Source organism: Myotis yumanensis, unplaced genomic scaffold (genome assembly GCF_028538775.1).
Source record: "Myotis yumanensis isolate MYYU_CA2020_CCGP unplaced genomic scaffold, mMyoYum1.0.hap1 SCAF_14, whole genome shotgun sequence".
Lineage (NCBI taxonomy): Eukaryota > Metazoa > Chordata > Mammalia > Chiroptera > Vespertilionidae > Myotis > Myotis yumanensis.
This window is the reverse complement of record NW_027223765.1, coordinates 45,282,549-45,303,422: the sequence shown is the minus strand read 5'-3', so window position 1 is coordinate 45,303,422 and position 20,874 is coordinate 45,282,549. Positions and strand designations below refer to the sequence as shown.

General features: G+C 37.3%; 1 protein-coding gene across 4 annotated transcripts in view; it reads left to right on the top strand.

Moving 5' to 3' along the window:
- Positions 1 to 20,874, top strand: part of CFAP20DC (CFAP20 domain containing) — a 219,997-nt gene that overhangs the window by 171,412 nt on the left and 27,711 nt on the right. For all 4 annotated transcript variants that reach the window (XM_070391621.1, XM_070391620.1, XM_070391619.1 and 1 more), the window contains one exon: positions 5,292 to 5,353. In XM_070391621.1, the coding sequence (XP_070247722.1) occupies positions 5,292 to 5,353 (62 nt within the window). The remainder of the gene's footprint in view (positions 1 to 5,291; positions 5,354 to 20,874) is intronic.

Here is a 20,874-nt window from a genome sequence, read left to right as displayed (position 1 = left end):
TAAAAGTGTACTTACAAGTAACCATATTTCTCGTAGCAGATTGGCTTTTGTTGGCATCTCATGCTAAATAAATCAAGCCTGCTGAGAATCCCCTAGCCTTTGACAGACAGATTTTTCAAAGTTTCTAACTTAGAACCAAATTCAATTAAAACAATACTTTACAACTTCTGTGGAAACCAAGCTACAGGTAATCAAATGTGGAGGGTTTCTGTCAGGAGTAGCCCTCATGAGATTTAGTCATAAACTGGGCCCCAGGCAAGCTTGGGAGGGGTGCTAGGAATTGGTTACAATGGAGTTATAAGTGCATTTTATTTTGATGAGGGATTTTGATTAACAGTGCATAAAACCATGGTGTGTGTGTGGGTGTGTGTGGGTGTGTGTGTGTTGTTTCTTTTTAAGAAAAAGGATAGTTATTAATGGAGACAGTTTCATGTGATGACCAAAATATAGACTCTGCATCAGCCAACCTTGGCTCATTTACTAGGTGTACTGGTTAATAATGCAGATTTTTTTCAATAGATGGTGTTACACATATGTTGATATATGTGAGATTTGATATGTATGCTATTTTGTTGTATTGACAAGTTTCAAAACTTCATATGTCAAATTTTCTGACAGTGTTAACATCATAAATATTTTTACACTTAAAAATGTCAAATTTTTTGCCAAAAAAAGAGCATTTGCGGGAAGTTTTAATTCATTACTAGTACTGACTCAGTCACCTATAAAATGGGAATAATAAAGAGCCTTCCTCATACTGGCATGATGAAAAATGAATGAGACCATGAGGTGCATGTGTCCTGTGCCTAACAGAGGAAGCTCAGGCTAACTATAATCTGCTCCCCAAAGCTGTTCTCCTCAAAGGGCCACTTGAGTGACCAGAAAAGATTTCTAGAACATTTCCCTTTTTTCTGACCACTGAGGGCTGTAAGGGTGGGCAGAGGTTCTGTTGTTCTTATAATATGAGCTTAACCATTAGAATCCAGACCGACCCCCTCAGAACTTTACACATCAATTCTTTCATTATTTCATTATTTCTCTTTCCCATCTATAAACCTAGATTCTGGAAAAGCATGCCTCACATGCATGCTAGCCTGTAAGCAACCAGGGGCCTCAAAGCCACCATTCCTTCAAGTTAGGAATTCCTGTAACCAAGTATATTAGTCCCTCAGCTCGTTTAAAAAAAAAAAAAAGAAAGAAACTCATCACATGCGTCCATCAAATGGCATATTGCAGAGCATATTTGGAGGAAAACGAGGCAAAACGCACTTAATAAAATTACAAGCATATGGTGACACATTACTTATGGTCTTGATTAACCTTGCAACTTTATTGCCATTTTCATAAGATTTTACATACAACATAAAAATATTGTCTTTACCTTTTAACATGACAGAATTATCTTAGCTCCTGTTCTTTTAATTAGCCTTTACTTCTCTCCCTCACCCCCAAATTTCTAGCAGCTTGATCGTGGAAAAGCGGAGCTTCTTTTGTTTTCAGAGGTAGTTAATTTTATGTGACTGTGGTTTTCCGACACTAGTGCATAGCAACAGCGCCACCAAAAGGACGAGGTCCTGAGTTTCTAGGATCTGTTCTATTTCTTTGCTCATCAGCATGTCAGTTTTTACATGATGATCGCTGGCTGCTCTGTGTCCAATATATAATACCTAATATACTGGCACTTCAGGCTTTAATAGGTCTTAATTTGTTCTGACCTGCAGATTCATTAACTTCTCCGCTGTCTTTAGGTGTAATGAGTTTTCTTTTACTCCTGAACTAAAAAAGTAAATAGTTGATTGAGCTAAGCTGTAGATAACTCCGAGGAGCAGACATCATGGCACTATAGGGTGATAAAACTGGTGTTAGAGTCAGCGCAGTATCTGAGCTGCATGGAATTAGCCTTCCTCATCCTCAAAGTATTGTCTATTACATCTTATATTTGTCCCAAATTTAGCAATGTAGCGACACTTAGTTTCTTTAATGTTAAATATAGAGTAATATGTCATAAGAATGAAATCAAATGAACTTATGGTAAGGAGCCAGTCTTATATATTTCAAATAAATGTACTTCAGTACCCTTTTTTTCTGATGTAACTGAACTGAGTTTGTCATATTTGTTATTCAGAAACTTAGGTATTCCCCACTCCAGGTGAGCCCCAGGGGGATTAAGTTCATACTCTAGCGGTTGTGGTGGCTCTCAACCTGTGGGTCGCGACCCCTTTGGGGGTCAAACGACCCTTTCACAGGGGTCGCCTAAGACCATCGGAAAACACATATATAATTACGTATTGTTTTTGTGATTAATCACTATGCTTTAATTATGTTCAATTTGTAACAATGAAATTGGGGGTCACCACAACATGAGGAACTGTATTAAAGGGTCGCGGCATTAGGAAGGTTGAGAACCACTGGGTTAGAGGGTAAACTGAAACCAGGCGGCTTGGTTTTCAATTATGGCTCCACTATATCCTGGCCGGCAGGACCTTGGCTAACACCCAGTGGCTGGATTTCCTCCTCTGTTAGATGGAGTTGTTTGTCCTGCCCATTTCATAGAATCACTGTGCGAATCCCATGAGATAATATCTGTCAAGGATTGAACACAGAGTAAGTGCACAATAAATATCAGTTTACCACCATTATCATTATTGTCACAGTTATTGGTAGGTATTGGTTGCTATTCCTTGGCTTCTTCTTATGGTATTCTCTAAATATGGCTGAATTCCAAAATCAAAAAATCAAGTTTAGTTTTTTAACTGGTGCTTCCAAAGAATGTTACCTACCTGGAAAAAGTAGAAATAGGTTTACTGCTGCATATGTATAGAAACATATGTCTATTTCCACCTGTGGATAAGGACATCTGGCTTCAGACAACCCACTATATTCTCCCACTGCCACCACCTCCCTACCCCCCTAACCCCCTCCCCACCCCCATGGTCAGAGAGCTTTAGAAACCATTGGGCACATGCTCATGCATTCTGATTTGGGCCTAGAAGACAAAAGACCTCACCCAAGTGAAAGCTCTGCCCTTTCAAAGTATCAAAGCAAAGTCATGGGAACAGAAATATCTTGAAGGAGCTCCTTAGCTGCATCATTCCCATAATCCCTTCCTGTCCCTGAGTTGGGTTATAAAATTAGAAGATGTGCAGAGAAAGGGAAGTGGGCCACCCATTTTGTATGGCACTCACTTGCATCCTTCCCCCACTGAGTCATTAGCAGGGAGGTTTATAAGTCCCTTTATAGCAGCTACATGCGTAAGTCTAAATGTTGTTATTAAATTTAAGTTCCTTATTGAATAAAATTTTTTTGAGTAACAACTTGGTCATTAGCTTTCAATAGTACAAATTAAGTCAAGGAATCCAGTATTCAGACCAAGTTACAATGCCTGCAATTATTTTAAGTGAATATTTTTATTTACCTTTCTATCTATTCATATCTGTAATCCTTATTACTTTGAAAAGTTTCCAGTGGTTATTTTTTTTTTTGCTTTGTTTTCTGACACTTAAAATGAACCTTTTATTAATTGTATTCCCTTTTATTCCTTGTATCATTGGATCTGTTTGATATAAACATGAGCAAACATGGACGGGCCAGTCTATGTGGGCTAAGTGGTGGCTGCGTCACAAACAAGGTAGATTCTGCAGCCATTTCTATTCCCCAGAGGAGGGAATAGGCATTGAAACAAGGGGGTGGGGACAGGTGTAAATAGAATCAATGGTATAAAATTAAGCAAATAGAAATTTGGCTGAATATCAGGACTGTGATTCTTAGTTATGGAAATGCCTCTTAAAGTCATAGGCAGAGTTCCATTTACTGGAGGCCTACTACAGCTGAAGTACTGGAATACCAATGAAGACCTTATTGCAAGTATTTTGGCACCTGTGTGAGTTGGTCTAGAGAAGTTGTTAGGCACTTTATGTGCTAATCCTTTTTTGCTGTGAAATAATAAAGCCTAAATCATAGAACTAAATTTCACTTACAAATTGCTAAAAGTCTTATTTCTCTAGTGAGATCAAATATGTCTTATAACATGTTTTTCCTTCCACTGGTCTCTCAGCTGTTGTTTCTTATTACTGAAATGGTGATGCATTGATATTGGTTCAATTACCAAAGTATCTGAGTACATTTACATTCATGGTACATCACGGAGAGGCAGGCTAAGTGAGTGTGATCATCATACAGGGTGTTCGATTTAAATTAAAGGAACACTTCCAAGACATTATTTATAGAGGAAGACAGTTTACTCTAAAGAATTCCCATCATGCATGTCATTAATATTTTAGGATCTATTAAAATAAGCAATATGTGCTCTCCATGTTCAGGCACCATGGCCACACTTTTTCTTGGTTGGTGTCAGTGCCATGGGGTCACATTATGGGTAAGAAAACATTAACACAAGCCCCACTGGGTAAGGAACTAACTGAAGCCCTTTGAATGCAATTCAAAAATGTATACCAAATTCCAACTCATAATAAAATGAGAACATTAAAAATGATTTTCATATTATGATTACATGGTGGTTAGTCACATAGGAAAATACTTGGAGCTAATGTTGAAAAACAGAATTTGTGTCAGGTCTAATAGAATTTTCTCCTTTTATAGAACAAATGAAAAACACCAAGTTCCAATGGAGGCAAGTTAAGGCTTGCATGGGATGTGGTGGTTTAGCTGTGTTTTGAAATAGTAACTTAAAGGTTTCTTGTGGAGGGAAAACTTGATAGTTCACATTTTTGGTGGGTATTCGCATCACATTTTTTCAGCTCTCTGATAAATGCCTGAGGTTTTATTACACACTTGGGGGAAATTACAACCCTAACCCAAGATCCATGTGTGTAATTCCATTAATGAAAATGGATATTCTCCTTGCAAACTTACTAACAATGAGATAGAAATATATATATAACCTATATCCCCCAGGCTCTGAGTTATTGCCTGTACTTGCTATGCAGCATTAGTGCAACAAGATATCTTGTTTGGTTTTGCTGTATCTGGAAATATCAACCAATGTTAATAGCACAAAATTCCAAAAGGAGGATCCACCATGAACTTTGATTGCACCATGGATGCTATCTAGCCCACTGACTGGCCATTAAAATGACCTGTTTCCTCATATGCATCACCTTGTTATTAGCTTGATCTCCCAAACAGCCTTCAACTCTTCTTTAAAATAGGTCAGCCACTTCTTGCAGATTGTTTCTGGGAGGAAAATTACAGTAATGAGAGTGTCCGTGAAAGTATACGTCAAGAGTATGATGCTGATTAGTTTTTACTCACAAATGGTTTGTCTCTTACAGCCTGTCAACCAGGGTCGGCACTATCAGAAAGAAATGAATCCACCTTCTCCTTCTAACCCCCGGTAAGAATCATTACTAATCTAAATTCCTTGTTTAAAGATTAGTTAGATTATGTGTTTTTCTTGGTTTCATGAAATTGGTTTTCAAAACAGCCAAAGGACTTTCCAAAGTTCTTTTTTTTTTTTTTTTAGAAGTCTTTCCAAAGTTCTTTTTTTAAAGAAAAGTTCAGTCTACTTTTCTTATCTAGACTATAGTGTATTGGCTAACAGCCTACCTAGGTTTAAATAGCACTCCGACCTTTTACTAGCTGTGAGACACAGAGCTAGTCATTGAACTCAAATTCAGGCATCATAATCTAATAGTGTTTTATGGAGGATCAAATGAATTAATACATGAAAAGTTATTAGCACAGTTCCTGGCAAACTCTTTTAAGTATTAATTTAGTCATTGTTACTCTACTTGCTTAGATACTTCAATTTAGTAGATATTTGATATTTAGTACATTTTAAGCATAAATCTTTTTTATGTTGCTTGGCACCTTTAAATTTATCAAAATAGCTTATACAAGTATAAATAGTGATTCTCTTTTTTATTTCAAATTTTCATAATCTCAGAATTATTTCATTATTTTTAAAATGTCATTGGCATATGAGTCATTTCTCAATATAAAGAAATCTCATTATTTCAGGCTCATTAGGGACAAGGAAATCTGAATTTCAGTTTTGAAATATATGTAGTATCATATGGCTTTCTAATAAATAGCTAAATAAGGTAGTTTATCTGCATAAATCAGTATTACTTTATTACTCTTTATTGTATACTAGGAATTTATTAAAATCAATCTATCTTGAGCTGCACACACAAGGTCTTAGTTATTATAATGCATCTCATTATCCAAATGCACCTCATTATCAAGCTCTTTCACCTGTACTGTGGTTGGTCCCACTGAATGAGCCAAATACCAGCGACAGCATCATAGCTCTGGCTCCAGAGAGTGATCTCTATTACAGAGTGTCTGAACTAGACTCATCGGTTACACGTATCAAAAACAACTTAGCTAATATTAAAAGAGAGAGAGAGATAGATAGCTAGTAGGGATTTGTTAAATAAGAATATAGGCTATATCCTCAGACCAAGGGCAACCAGGCCTTAGGAGGGACTGAAACTTGCTCCCAGGGTCTGCTTCATTCTCCTCTCTGCCCACCAGCTTTCTCTGCTTCCAGTCACATGGCTGGCTGACAGCTCTGGAGTTTACATATTACACATACATGCTGAGGCTGGCAGGCTATGCCTGAATCCAGTTCCTACTTCAGGAAGGAGAATGTGATTAACATAGCTTGGGCCAAGTAACCACTGGTCTAATCAGCAATGAACAGCAAATCGAAGCCATGTAAAAGCCAGGAGACCACCTACAGAGTTCACAGCACTTTTAATGGGGCCCAGAATATCCATGACATGGGTAGAGTAAATATACTTTGTTAGTGACCTCGTCTAAGTATTCCTGGTCTGTACACTTGATCTGTCACTGTCATAACTAAATACAATAGTAGTTTCAAAAGTGAGATTGTAGTTTTAGTATATGTAAACGGTATATGTTTAGTATATGTTAACATCGTTAGAATCAGTTATCTCTTGATATGTGAATATGTCCCTTGTAATCATGTAGCTCATCTAGATTTGACTAACAAACTCTTTTTCTATATATGAGTAAACTTTCAAGGTAATTGGAACTCCAACTTTGGTCCAAATTATAACAAAGTCAGAATTTATAGTCTGAACAAGTGATGATGATAATAAGACATGTTAAAAGGTAGAAACTTTTGTTTCAATAAAAGGGGAAAAGGACCCTTATTCTCATCCTCATTCTGCTACTAACACAGTAAATTATCTTAGACAAGCCTCTCAATCTATTCAACCTCACCTAATAATATGAGCACCCTCATGTGTCATAGAAAGGATCTGAGTTACATGCTCTCGAGAGTCATTCCCAGCTTGAGATTCTGGGACTTTGATGAGACTCATAGATTTTTACATAGGAAAACCAGTCCCATTATTGAAGAGAACCCTTTATAGAAAATATTATTCATAATATTGGGTGAATTAATTAATGTTTAGATGTGGTAGTCTGTGACTTTAAATATCTCATTTAAAATTTAATTCTCAAAGATAGAATATAAGAAAATTTACTAATTAAACTGTATATTTATTTAACCAATTAAATGTCCATTCATCTAGGAAAAAATCATTTAGATTTTTACATAAGAAAATTAAAAACCAAATTCTAAAGGGAAAAATAAAATGCAATCAATCCCATTTGCCAGCAGGTTATCCACCAGTTTTCTGTAACATTATTATATAGCTGTTCAGGAAACCTGAAGATTACATGGCTTGGCTCTTGGCTCATAACTTCAGCAGCTTGGAGAAGTGGCAGAAAGGCATTATTGGGCCATAAATGAAAAAGATGATAAAATTGTGAGGGTAGCATAGATCATCATATAAAATGGGATAAAAGAATTCACTTACACTCATTGGGCAATGTTTGACACTGGATAGAATGAGACATAAAGCTTATTGTTTCTGGAATGTTTATAATCTAGGAATTAAAATACTCATGGTTCACCTCACCATAATCCCTTGCTTCTCCAGATTTTCAACAAAGCCCCTTGCATTGATAGGCAGGGGTGTGATATTTCCCACTGTATTTTTCTAACAGACTGACTGACAGTTAGGCAGCACCTCAAATGCTGGGGCTCTTGCCTCCAGTGTCCACCTGCATTGCCTCTTGGGGCACTGACAGCCTCAATGACAAGGTGCAGAAGTGGCTAACAATCTAACACAATTGAGAGGAGTGTCGGGTAGGAGGAAACAATTTCACAGTTCACTCATGTTGAGAAGTGTTTTCTAGCATGTAAACTTGCTGCCAAATGGAAGAAAATGGATGCTGTTTGCAGCCTTAAGTCATTTATTTTCAAATTCCTTCTCTTGGTTTGTGGGGTTCAGAGCTGTCCCTTAGGCACATCTATGTATGTGTTTATGTAGAGTCTTCAGAATGGCTCAAGATATTTTTGCTCAGAAATGGGTTTTGTAAAATAAGCTGTGATTACTTTCTAGTAGTCTGTTTATATGGATGGAGTCGATAACCAATCTTTCAAATGATGATTATACTTGCTATTTTTACTCATTGGAAAATTAGAGGGGAAAGGGGAAGGTAGTCTAAGGCTCTGTAAGGCTCTAAATGTTTATGGAAATAAACAATACAGAAGATAATTCTGGAATGCCCAGTAATGAAGGGCATGGTTTTCTCAAGTGTTTGCTTTATGATTTATCATCTTCTGTGTTTTTAAATATCAGTGCAGATTGTGTTAGGGCTTGAATCCTTTGCGGCTTTGCCACATGTTTTGTGATATAAACATACTTGTAACTATAATTATCTGATAAACTCCTGCAGACTTTGACAAATGATTAATAGCCGGTGACCTCAGTTCCCACTGGCTCAGCTGGCCTGACCGAGGCAAGCTGGCCTGTCGTGGTAACTACCAGCCTGCTCTGGGCTGATCACAGCGATTTCATCTTTCTTTTCTCGCCAATTGTCAGGACACAGCCTGATGGGCTTCTCTACAGCTTACGTTTCTGTCCTGCCAGTACAAATGAGAGAAAGGTATAAATGAAATGAAATACAGAAATTGCATGTCCTGCTTCTCTTCAAATGCTTACATTTGGGTCATCTTAAAAAATTTTTAAGAAATATTTCTCCTTTCGGACCAAAGCACAAGGACTGATTTCCTGATTAATTGTGATAGATAGATAGATAGATAGATATAAATAGGTAGATGTAGATAGATAGATATAGATATAGATATAGATAGATGGATATAGATAGGTAGGTAGATGTGGATAGATAGATGATGATAGGTAGCTGATAGATAGATAGATAGATAGATAGATAGATAGATAGATAGATAGATAATCCGAGCCTGTGGAGCTGGTGCCTCTTTAACTCAAGTGATTCTATGCCCCTACTGCTCCCAGAGGTCTGCAGTCCACTGGTCCAACCTTTTCAACAGGCTTTATAAACACCAGGTACAAAGAGACTCAGCTGGGCCCCTTTCTTCAGTTGAAGTACTAAGTTGAGTTTATAACATTCACCTCCATTCTACCTGAGGGGGATGGGATGGGGGGCTGCAGGCATGACATGAACCTGAGGAGAGGAAGACCATCATGAGGGTTACGTGGCCATAGCCAGTCGCATCTGTGGACTCGCCACCTCATCCTTCATTTAGTAAATGCAGAATAGCTTCCCTGTTTAAACAAGGAACCTCTACAGCACAAAATGAAGTGTTTTTTAAGCACCTACTATGTGCAGAGCATCGTGGAGAGATGACTTTAGTGTGCTTTCAGGGAGCTCTCAGCCTCCCATTGCAGACCAGTCCTCCCTGTGTGTCATCAAGGCAGTGAGTGTGTGAATGTCTCAGGAAAGGTGCCGGGGGCCCGGGTGCAGCCTTTCCAAACCTCTGCCCCTCACACACTCTGCTTTTGTTAGCAGTTAGTTTTACTTCTTCCTCATACATAATTCTTTTGTTTCTCTTATTAATGAAAAACATTACATTTTGAAATTGATTAAGGATAAAACATAATTTTTCACTCAAGCAATATATTATGTTTCCAGAGTTTACAGCTCCGTATTTCGCTGTTCATTGCCGCATAAAAACACACTCAGTATAATAAATATCATACAAGTCACACATCCAGCCTATTTCAAATGACTTGAAAGAGAAAAGGCAAACAACTTCTAGCTGATTTGATTGAATTAACACTAACATTATTGTTCTATTGACTTTTTCTTGTCCATTGATTCTTAAAAGCCTTTTGCTCCCATGCCATTGATTAAGACAAATTGGATGCAATTCGGTGCTTCGGACAAGAAAGTGCTGTTGGGTGTTGGGTGTTGGGTGTATGTGTGGGAAATATATGTGTGTGTGTGTGTGCTGAAACAAGACTGGTTAGAGCTTAACAGTTGTGACCTTGGTTTTATGATGTGTGAACTCCTGGATCCGTAACAAGTGAAGCCAAATGGTGATTTGTAGATGATGTGCTTTATCTCTTACTTAAAATGAAAGAATGCTGTCTAGAATTTTACATACTCTCATATTTTTCAGTTCTTCGTTTCCTTTATTTGCGGAGTTTATAGACTAACAAGCAACAGGATCAAAGCAAGAAATGAGGGGAGAGTAAAATACCTTCTGTTGAATTGCTAGCAAACAATTGCTAGAAAACATTTTTAAACAGCAAAATCATTTGTATTTTTAAAATAGCAAAGAATAAGAAGGCTGAGATCTAGCCTGACCTGAGGGCAGTCAGCATCATGGTAAAAACGAAGGTCTCAACTTAAATAAAACCATAGGGGGACTTCCCTTAAGCAGTGGTTTATGCTAATGCAGCCCTGTCTTTCAAGTGGGTAAAATCATCCCTAAACGACTGGATGATGTCTTTTTCCTTTTTTCTTCCTCTTTTTAAAATAATATCTTTTTCTTTTCACCTAGTGGTTAGAGGTGGCAGGTGACAATCTATTTACTGCCCAGTAGCATTAGAAGAAAATTCTGTTACGGTCAGTGTTTTAACTTGGTGAAGGGTACAATTACTTTGTATTTTACCATTTTCCCTCTTCCAACCTCTTTAACAGCACTTTTACTGAAACCTGAAATTGCCTTCATGTCAGAAATACTATTAAGTCACATTAAGAGTCCAGAGAACTTTTAGTTTCTCCTGCTGGGATAATGGAAGAAATGGGAAACATGCAGGAACAGCCACCCATGTGACATTCTCTAAATTTACTTGTGATTTTCTAAATTTCAGTGCTAGCAAAAAAGAAAGATGCAGCAAGGCGTGCAGTAAATGAAGATATTATGTATTAGAGAAGGAATGAATCTGTCATTTTGACGAATTGTGAGGCGAAGAGCAGATTAACAGATTACTCATAGTCAGAAGGCAGCTCGGTGTGAAAAATGTGCAGGAAGATAAGTGTGGGTTTGTGCTGATTTAATGATATTTTTAAACCACAATAACATTCTGGTAGTATAATATAATAAAGCACTTTGCTTGCATTTTTAAATCATCAACATATTTCCAGTTTGACCTTAAAAACATTTTGGACCATTCTCTATTAAAATATGTAGCTTTAAAATTAGAAAAAAGTACCATCTAAGATATCACAGCAATGACCTTATAGGAAATATCACTAGCTTTTAAAGTCAGTTTTTTCCTAAAATAGCATTTGTAATACAAACTTTTACTGTGTTTTAAGCACACTAATACCACATTTACTTCTTCTTTGGGCATTTAAATCACTTACAAGAAGAAATCATTATCTTCTAACATTTCCAGTGAAACGCTTCATAGATAGTATTGATTTGTCTTCATATTTTCATTGTAGGTTTTTAGTTTTGTAGTTGAGATCATGGAGTACTTATGAATAACAGCTATATTTTCCCACGGATAGTGGATAAATGTAGTTCAAATTTGAATTGAGTACTCTGAGAAATAGCAAGAAATAAGGTGAATTATTTTGTTATTAGCAACATTATTAGAAAGCAAAAGTTTTTTAAGAGGTATACATTTTTCCATAAGTAAAATTGGGATTTGAATAATATAGTTTTAGTTAATTTCACAATGAAGGAGTGGCATTGCCAAGAATTTTCAGAATAAAATTTTTATAATGTATGTAAATGAATTTTTTTCTGTATGTTAATATTCAAAACCTGGTATATGGCTTGAGCTGTTTCGCATTATCTTCTCTGTAGCTCACCAATAATGGCTTTACATGGTTAGGTACAGTGAAACTTGTAAAGGAGTAAAATAGTACATTCTCTGTCTAAACACTTGTATGTAACCCAAGTGCAAATAAGTACACTAATATGGCATGCCCAGGGTTTGAATCACAGACATGATTATGGTTCAAATTGTGTTTTACGTATATAGTGAGGAATTCAGCACATTTTGTACATTTTCTCTCTCCTAATGTATTAACACTCTCAACTTGGAGTAAGTAAACAATGTAAAGAAGTAGTCATATTCTTTTGGTAGAAATTCTGAAATGTGTATAGTAAATGTTGTATGTTTTCTGTCTTCCTTGCATATTTATTGTCTGCAGTAGTTATTAACATGATTTGCCAAATATTCTAAACTCTCTCAATTCCAAGCACATTGTTGGATTGCTTTTCTAAGTCCACTTGGTTTGGGTGGAGCCAACTAGTCCAACTAGTACTAACCAATGAACTGTGAGCAAAATCGCCTACATTGTTACTTGGCTGGAGCATTAAATTGCAGGTGTAAAACCCTCTACCAGAGTTCTCTTTTCCTCTGCCACCAACCATGAACATTCAAGGTGTGGTGGTTTTCATAAGCCTGGTCTCTAAATGACTGTGATAAACAGAGTTCCCTGCTCATCCGTTATATGCATTCATCATGAGCAAGAAATAAACTTTTGTTGCTTTTAAGACACTGAAACGTGGGGGCTGTTTGTTACCAAGCTGTTTGTTACCCAGCATAAGCTAGTCTTATTCTGACTTACATAGTTAGTAGCTATGAGATTGACCATATTTTGTCACGGTAAATAAGGCATTTTATATACTTTAATATATAAGGTTTAGAAATTGGTTAAAATCGTAAAGCTTAGAATGCCATTCATTGGCATGAATAAGTGGGTGTAAGAAGGAACAGGGCACTGATTAAAAGCACAGTCTCTGGAATCAGAATGCCACATTCAGATCCTTGTGAAATTAGTTCTCTAAGCCTCAATTAAGTTATCTAAAAAACGGGGGTTGTATTCAGTTTTCTACTTTACAGTGCTATTAGGAGATGAATGTAAAGAGTTTTCACAGGGCCTGACGTTTATATTTTTATTAAATGGGAGAAAGTGATGGTAGTGTGGTAGGATATTAATAGGAATATCAGAAATAGAGTTCCTCCCAAAAAAGATCACACTTGGAGCGAATCAGAGAATCTTAGAGAGTTTAAAGTGATCATAGAAATGATTTAACCCAGCATCTCTTCAAAAGTCTCCGTACACACCTTGGCCGGGGAGGTCGGCTGAGTGTGGCACGAGACAGGCAGTCATTACTGAGCATTCCTTACTTACACTGAGTCCACATCGGTTTCCTTATACCTCCTCCCTTTGATCCTAGCTGTCTTTCCAGAACAGTCATTTGAATCATCACTCCTTCACACAATCCCCCTTGAAATTTTTGAATATAGCTTTTTGGTTGTTCCATTTTCTCCTTCAGTTTCATTTCTCCAGCATTAAGTCCACTTTGCCATTCCAGGTTCTGACATAGTCCTACTTGCCTTCCTTTGGACACTTCTGAGTTTATCAAATTGATGTTACCTAAATGAACAAGATGATCTCACAGTTCAGACTACAATTAGACCATTGACCAGGACACTGTGTCTGTTAGTGTAGCTCAAATCACATTTGTTTTTTTAGTACCCATATCCTACTAATGCAGTGGTTCTCAACCTTCCTAATGCAGTGACCCTTTAATACAGTTCCTCATGTTGTGGTGACCCCCAATTTCATTGTTACAAATTGAACATAATTAAAGCATAGTGATTAATCACAAAAAAATATGTAATTATATATGTGTTTTCCAATGGTCTTAGGTGACCCCTGTGAAAGGGTCGTTCGACGCCCAAAGGGGTCGCGACCCACGGGTTGAGAACTGCTATTAATGGCTGATCTTTGGCTTTCGGTCACCTGAAACTGTCGCCGTGTTTCTCCAGGGCCATTGCTATAGCCTCCTGTGGTCTCCCTGCATCCACATGTGCCTTTTCACCACAAGCAGTTCCCCACAGAGCAGCCAGAGTAACCTTTTCTAAACACAGATCTGACTGTGATACCCCATATCAAGGCCTTTCAGTGGCTTCCCATTGCTTATAGGGTAAAAACAAAATCTTTCAATGGCCTGCAAGACTTGAGTGGTTTGGCGCATGCCCACTGAATCAGCCTTATTGTGTGCCATTTTTCCTCTCCAGATTTGTGCTTTAGCTACATTGGCCTTCTCTCAAAACTGCCTCCCTCAGAACCTTGTCAAAATGGCTTCCCTTGAGGCTTTGCCCATTTTTCCCTCTTCCTAGAATGTTTTTCCTTTTCCTTACCTTCCACCTTGCCTGGTTAATACCTACTCACTTCATTAGATTTCCTCTCAAGCATCACTCCCTCTAGGGAACCCTCAAGTTCCTGATCATGTGTTTTCTTAGCATTATTAAACTCACACATTTTTGTGTGATTATCTGATTAATGTTGGTCTCACCCTCTACACTGTAAGCTTGAAGAGGGCAGGAAATCTGTTTTTGCTCATCATTGTATTTTGTGCCAGGATCTGACACAAAGTTGGACTTGGTAAATACTGGTGGAGTAAATATTGATGACTGAACCAATTCTCTTGACTATCAAGATCGTTCTGAATCTCAGTTCTGTCATCCAACCTGTTCTCTCTCTCAGCCTAGTGTCTTCCATACATTTGAAAAGCACAGTCACTGTCTCTGCTGGACATTATTACAACCTTAATAGATCATAGCTGAATAGAAAGCCCTGTGGGCCTCCATTAAAGGTCTTCTGCCATGTTAATATTGATCAACAGCCAAATTGAAGTGATGTGATTGTAGGGGAGAAAAGAAAAACTTTTTTCCTCTACCCTCATAGGTTCTGCAGCTGAAAGGTAAACTGACAAAAGACATATTAACAAAAGAAAAGCATACAGATGTTATTTATATGTGCAGTGCTCATATATATGGGAGGAAATCAGAGATGAGTAACTCAACAGAGTGGTTAGAACTTGGAGCTTATATAACATCTTAACACATAACAATTAATTTGTAGAGAAGTGAAAACAAAGGGAATTGGGTCTAGGCTTTAGGGGCGGCAGACTGTGGGAGGATACATATATGGGGGAAACTAATGGAAAATAAGGGTTGTTTCAGTAAAGTTTCTTTTTTATAGATTCCTTTCTGTGCTGTCTCTAGGCTAATTAGAATCTTTGGAGATTGAGTTGTGCCAACAGTTACCCTCCTAGATATAGGACCATTGGAATGTATATATGTTCACCCAAAAGCATATATAAATTGTGGGGACTCAGACCCCAAGAATTGATATAAAGATGATTTTACAGTGAAAATATTTGAGCTATAAAAGATGCAGAAAGAAATATTATCTGCACTTCCATTATCTGACTGAAACAAGGCTTCTTGAAAATACAGACTGCCCATTCCCATTAGCACCAAAAAAATCAATAGAACCTTCCAAACTTTCCCTCCGAAGACCTAAACCCACCCCCTTTGTTAAGTTGGCATATCAACCTTTTATTTCTGGCTATTTAGTGAGTTACTTGTTACTGAGCAACTCCCAGGTACACATGTAAATAAATTGTCTTTTCTCCTACTAATCTAGCTATTGTCAGTTAATTTTTAGGCCTCCAACCACCAGACCCAAGTGGGAAAGGAAAAAGTTTTGCTTTCCAATATAAACACAGCCATGACAGCCCCAAATTGGAAATAACCTGGCCTCCTTCAATAGTAGAAAGCAAAAGTAAATTGTGATATATTTATACAATTTACACTAAAAAAACATGGAGGAATTTTACAAGTGTAGTATTTGGGGAAAGAAGGTAAACAACTAAGGAATACATATTGTATCATTCCATACAAAGTTCAGAAGCGGGCCAACTGATTGGTAATGTTAGAAGTCACCATCTACTGTTGTACACCTGAAACTTATATGATGTTGTTAACCCAGAGTGTAATATTGGTAGGAGGAGTTAGTGAGGTTCTGTTCTTGGCCCAGGTGGTGGTTATGGTCACTTTGAGATCTTTAATTGAGCTGATACATTTATTAGTGTGCTTTTCTATGTATGCTACACTTGAATAAAAGAATCCATCAATGGTGTAATTCTTAGTCTATTATAGTCAGTTTGCTCTTTCTGGTATTTTATGTCTCTATCTTTCGGCCTTGTTTACAATTTAGCATGTCAGCTTTCTATAGAACAAGGTCCATATTTAGTTTGAATAGCAGCTGCAGTAACACCATAAATAATTATGATGATGATGGTGGTTTGGCGAGGGAAAGAATTATTGCCCTCCCTGGCAGGCCCAATTTACTCACTAGAATGGTCCATGCAACAAAAGAATTCTGATTACTTCCTCCCAATGTTTTAAAAATAGCATTTTACCATCATATCTGTTCAGAAGTCCATTTATCACCCACATCAGCATTCTATCACAATATTTTTCATTAACTGAAATGTTACAATTAACACACCCTGCAACTGATAGGAAATAAATCTAGTCAGCTAAAGATCCTGTCAACTTTCTCCAGTTCTTTATTTTCTTGTGCAGCCAGCCAACGCTGGGGGAAAATTAAATTGTCATTCACCTCACAGAGCAGTCTTTTTAGCATATCATTGTTTTATTTGACTACTGAACATAATAAAGGAATAACCAAGCTTTGAAAGTAAAATGGAAATCAGTACATAAGTGTGGCATCTGGTAATCTGACTTAATGATGAAAATGATGCCCACAGTTATTCTTTACAAAGACAGAGAGCTGAATTAGAGCATTAAGTTAGCCCACCTACTCTTTCTGCACCATTAAATCCCATCATTCTGCAGAACAGTTAAGGAGGTTTTATTTTGTATTCTAATTTTAAGGCAATTATTCTCTAGTTAAAGTTAGAAAAGGCTGCAAAGTTTTCTGCTCTTGATTCACTAATGACTTAGTTACAAAGCACTTAACACATAGCTGCCCTATAACTCTGTAAAGGGTGTTACAAAGATTGCTTAAGAGTGAATCTTTTTCTGTAATTTCAAATAACAATAAGCACTAACATTATTACTTTTACTGCATCTATCTATTACTTATTGGTTCCATCTCTGTAGCAAGCATTGATAGGGAGAGTTTCCATATGCTATATTATTTCATTTAATCTCGCTAAAACGCAGGGTGGTAACTTCTGTAACCCCCATATTCCAGGTGAAGAAACAGAAGCACAGAGTTTAACCCAAAGGTTGCAAGCTCATATCAAAAACCGTGCAACTTAAATTATATGCTCTGTTGTTACCCCAGATATTTGGAGGGGTAGTTGTTTCCCCTGCATCTTCAGTAATATTGTGTTTATTTGGAATGTAAATCCTCATTCTATGTGCATCCTTCCACTGGATAAAGGAATAATATTTAAGTCTCCCATGAAAATGTAGAGATTCTAAAGGATCTCTTGGAAAAAATCATAGCTTCATACAGCTTTTATCATCCTTTTCTTTCTGTTAGGAGAATGTACTCAATAGATGTCATTTACATGTGCACTCTGATGGACATGAGTCAGAACCTTTCTTATATACCCAGCAAATGTCCAGGAATAGACTCTGGCCTAGCTTTGGGTCTAATGCCTGCCCCCATATTGGGAGTGAAGAAAGGCTTAACATTCAAAACCACGTGAAGTGGATTTCCCATAGAAGAGAAGAGTTAGTTTCTCAGAAGAGGGAAAGGAAGTGGCCAGCCAAAATCATAGCTACCATAATATATTACTAGTGGGTAAGCTTTAACTCTGCAGTGGTTCACTACATAAGTATTTGTTGAATGACTACGATATGCCATGTTCACTCTTTCCCCTTTATTTCAAGAATACATGGGAATGGTATTACAACTTTATAGTTTTAACTATGCTTTTTAAGAGCCAGGAACAGTTACTAAACCAGTATTACATTAGACATCTTGACATTTAAATTAACTTCAGGCAAATAAAATAAGCCAAATTGAACTTTTTAATTTACTCATCAGAAACTATATAAGGGCATTTCACATTCACGTCTTAAAAATGTAATAAGAAAATGTCATCTCTTTGTGTCTGGCATGTCTATTTCTCATGAATTCCATAACCAACTTGGATGACAATAAGCTGAGAGAAATCTCACATCACTTTTTTGTCTTCATTGAAACATCCTGAAGTTGCTATTCATTTCTGCTAGTTAGATGAAACTTATTCTTCTGCTTGGAAATATCAAGGGAAGAATTGGAATGTTCATGCTTATGGTCCTCGTAAAAGAGTTTTCACTTTGTCCTGACCTGACTTTGAACATTTAGGGAAAATGTTCAATTTGCAGCTTTAGCTAATGGCACTACAATGTCACACTTCTCTGTTTAACATTCAGCTTTGTTAATCAAGAAAACCAGATTGGCTCTGTGCGTGTTGATTAAATTGATTACAGCTGTAGGGCCTTGATAGCAGTTTTTTCAAGTGTCTCTAATTAATCAGACAATGCTTGATTAGTTTTTTTCTGTTTTGAGGAGATAAACTGACTTCCTTGAGAATTTTCACCCTGAAATGAGTCCCCTCCAGTAAAAGGTAAAGGATAAGTGAGTCACTGCTTAGTTTTCCATGACGCTCAGACCCTTTATCTCCCAGCGACTAAAAAAAGAAATCCTTTGAACAGCAGATCACAACATAATATTAAACTTCTTTTCACATACTCTCATGAATGCATCTCCTAGAATGAAAAAAGTCAGTATGTTTGCTTCCTCGGAGCTTTTAGCCTCACCTACTCCCTACTGTAGAGCATCTTCCAGCTTTCCCATTGTAATCCTTCTTTGTCAGGTTATGTCATTGACTTGTCAGACCTGACATTGCAGAGGTCAGCCCAGGAACCATTTTTGCTTTAATAATTAGGCTGAATGATGTGTTAAAAACAAATAATAAGCCACCATCTGTTTTTTAAGTCGTATCTATCACATTAGATAAAGTGGTTGTTTATGCAAAGAACTTGACAATTTCAGGAACATTACCAACATTTATTTATAAAGACCCAAAACATTCTGCTTTTATCATTGGAGTTCATATTTGCCGTGGGGAAGGCTGCCAGGATCAGCTCAGATGGTGGCGCTGGCATGAGGAAGGCTCCCCTTTTTCCTCTCTCCTCCATTGGTTGAGGGACCAGTGGGACTGCTGTTTCCAGTAAGTGCTGTCACCTAAAACACTTTTTAAAAGATGTTTTGAAGCTGTGTTTCAGAGTTCTTTTATAGATGCCATCAAATTACAGGCTCCTGAAGAGAGAGAATCCACCTTTAAAAAGAAAGTAGTAAAAAAAAAAAATTTTTTTTAATTCAACTAGAGTAGAAAAATAGAAAGTGAAAAATAGGTCTTACTCTTCCCACTCCTTTCCCCCCACCCTCCCTCCACTCCACATTTTTACTCCCAGGTATAATGACGGTTAAGCTTCTTGGGCATCTCAGAAACTTTCTGTGAATATACAAGAAAATGTTTTATTTATACATATTTTTTCAACTCAGTGGGATGAGTCTCTATACTGTTATACAACTTGCTTTTTAGACTTTTACAGAATAAATTTTGGACATCTTTCTGAATTTGCACATATAAGTGAACCCATTCTTTACTTATTGCTGGATATTACTGTAATTTACTCAGCCGGTTATCTGCTGACCGACATTTAGGTGGTTTCCAGCCTTTCGTTACTGTAAACAGTGCTCTGATAAACATCCTCATGGGCATCTCTGTGACCTTGGCAAGTATGTGTTTACAGTAAATGTCTAGCAGTGAAATGACTTGGTAATTTTGTTGGATATTACCTAATTGTTCACCAATTTACATTCCTACCAGCTTGCACCGAGCTTCGTGAAACTTGAGAACCTTTGCTGAGCTGCTGTATGTCAGTGTAGCTCATTATTTTGATTTGTGTTTATATAAATATACACATGGTCAAACATCTTTCCATGAAGGAAATGGGAGGCTTTTACATGTCTTTTTTCTCACCTGCCTGTTCATATCTTTGCCCACTTATTGGGACCATGTCTTGTAGTTATTCAATATTCTTATATATCCAACACAGTGTTGGGCACTTGGACCCTCAATAATGGTTTGAATTTGACTGAGAAGTATATGGGCTGCACAGAAAGACTCTAAAATAGTCCTTATTAGAGTGTAAGGTTCTAAAGGCAAACTGCCACCACTAAAGACCTTCACTGTCACAGCATGGGAAACACAGGATGTCTCCTCCAGGGATTTCTGTACATTACAACCTTATTTTGATACAATGAGAAATGAAGTTTGTCAAAGGGAAAGTTCTGTGTTCCTTATATGTATTTTCATATGCATATGTATTAAATTTCTAAAATAACATTAATCCTTGCCTAGATTATACCACTAACTCCTAACTGATCTTTCTAGCCCTTCTCCCCACCGATCCATTCCCCACACAGCTGCCACTGTGATCTTTCCAAAGTGCAAATCAAAGATTCTTCTAGCGTAAAATCCGTGAATAGACACCCAGGGCTTTCAGAATAAAGTAGGAACTCCTTTGTTTGCCATCAAAGACCCCTGCCTTCTTCAGCAATTGACCGCAGTAGCATCATCCAACACATATTACTCACAGTGCCCATCAGTCCACAATGGGTACCCCCAAACCTCCACCCCTTTCTACTGTGGTGCATGCTCTTCCCTAGGACATCCTCCAATTTTTTCTCTATGTTGCTGCCTCATCCTCACCCTTCAGGAACAACCCATTCAACTTTTGCTAGAAAGCTTTA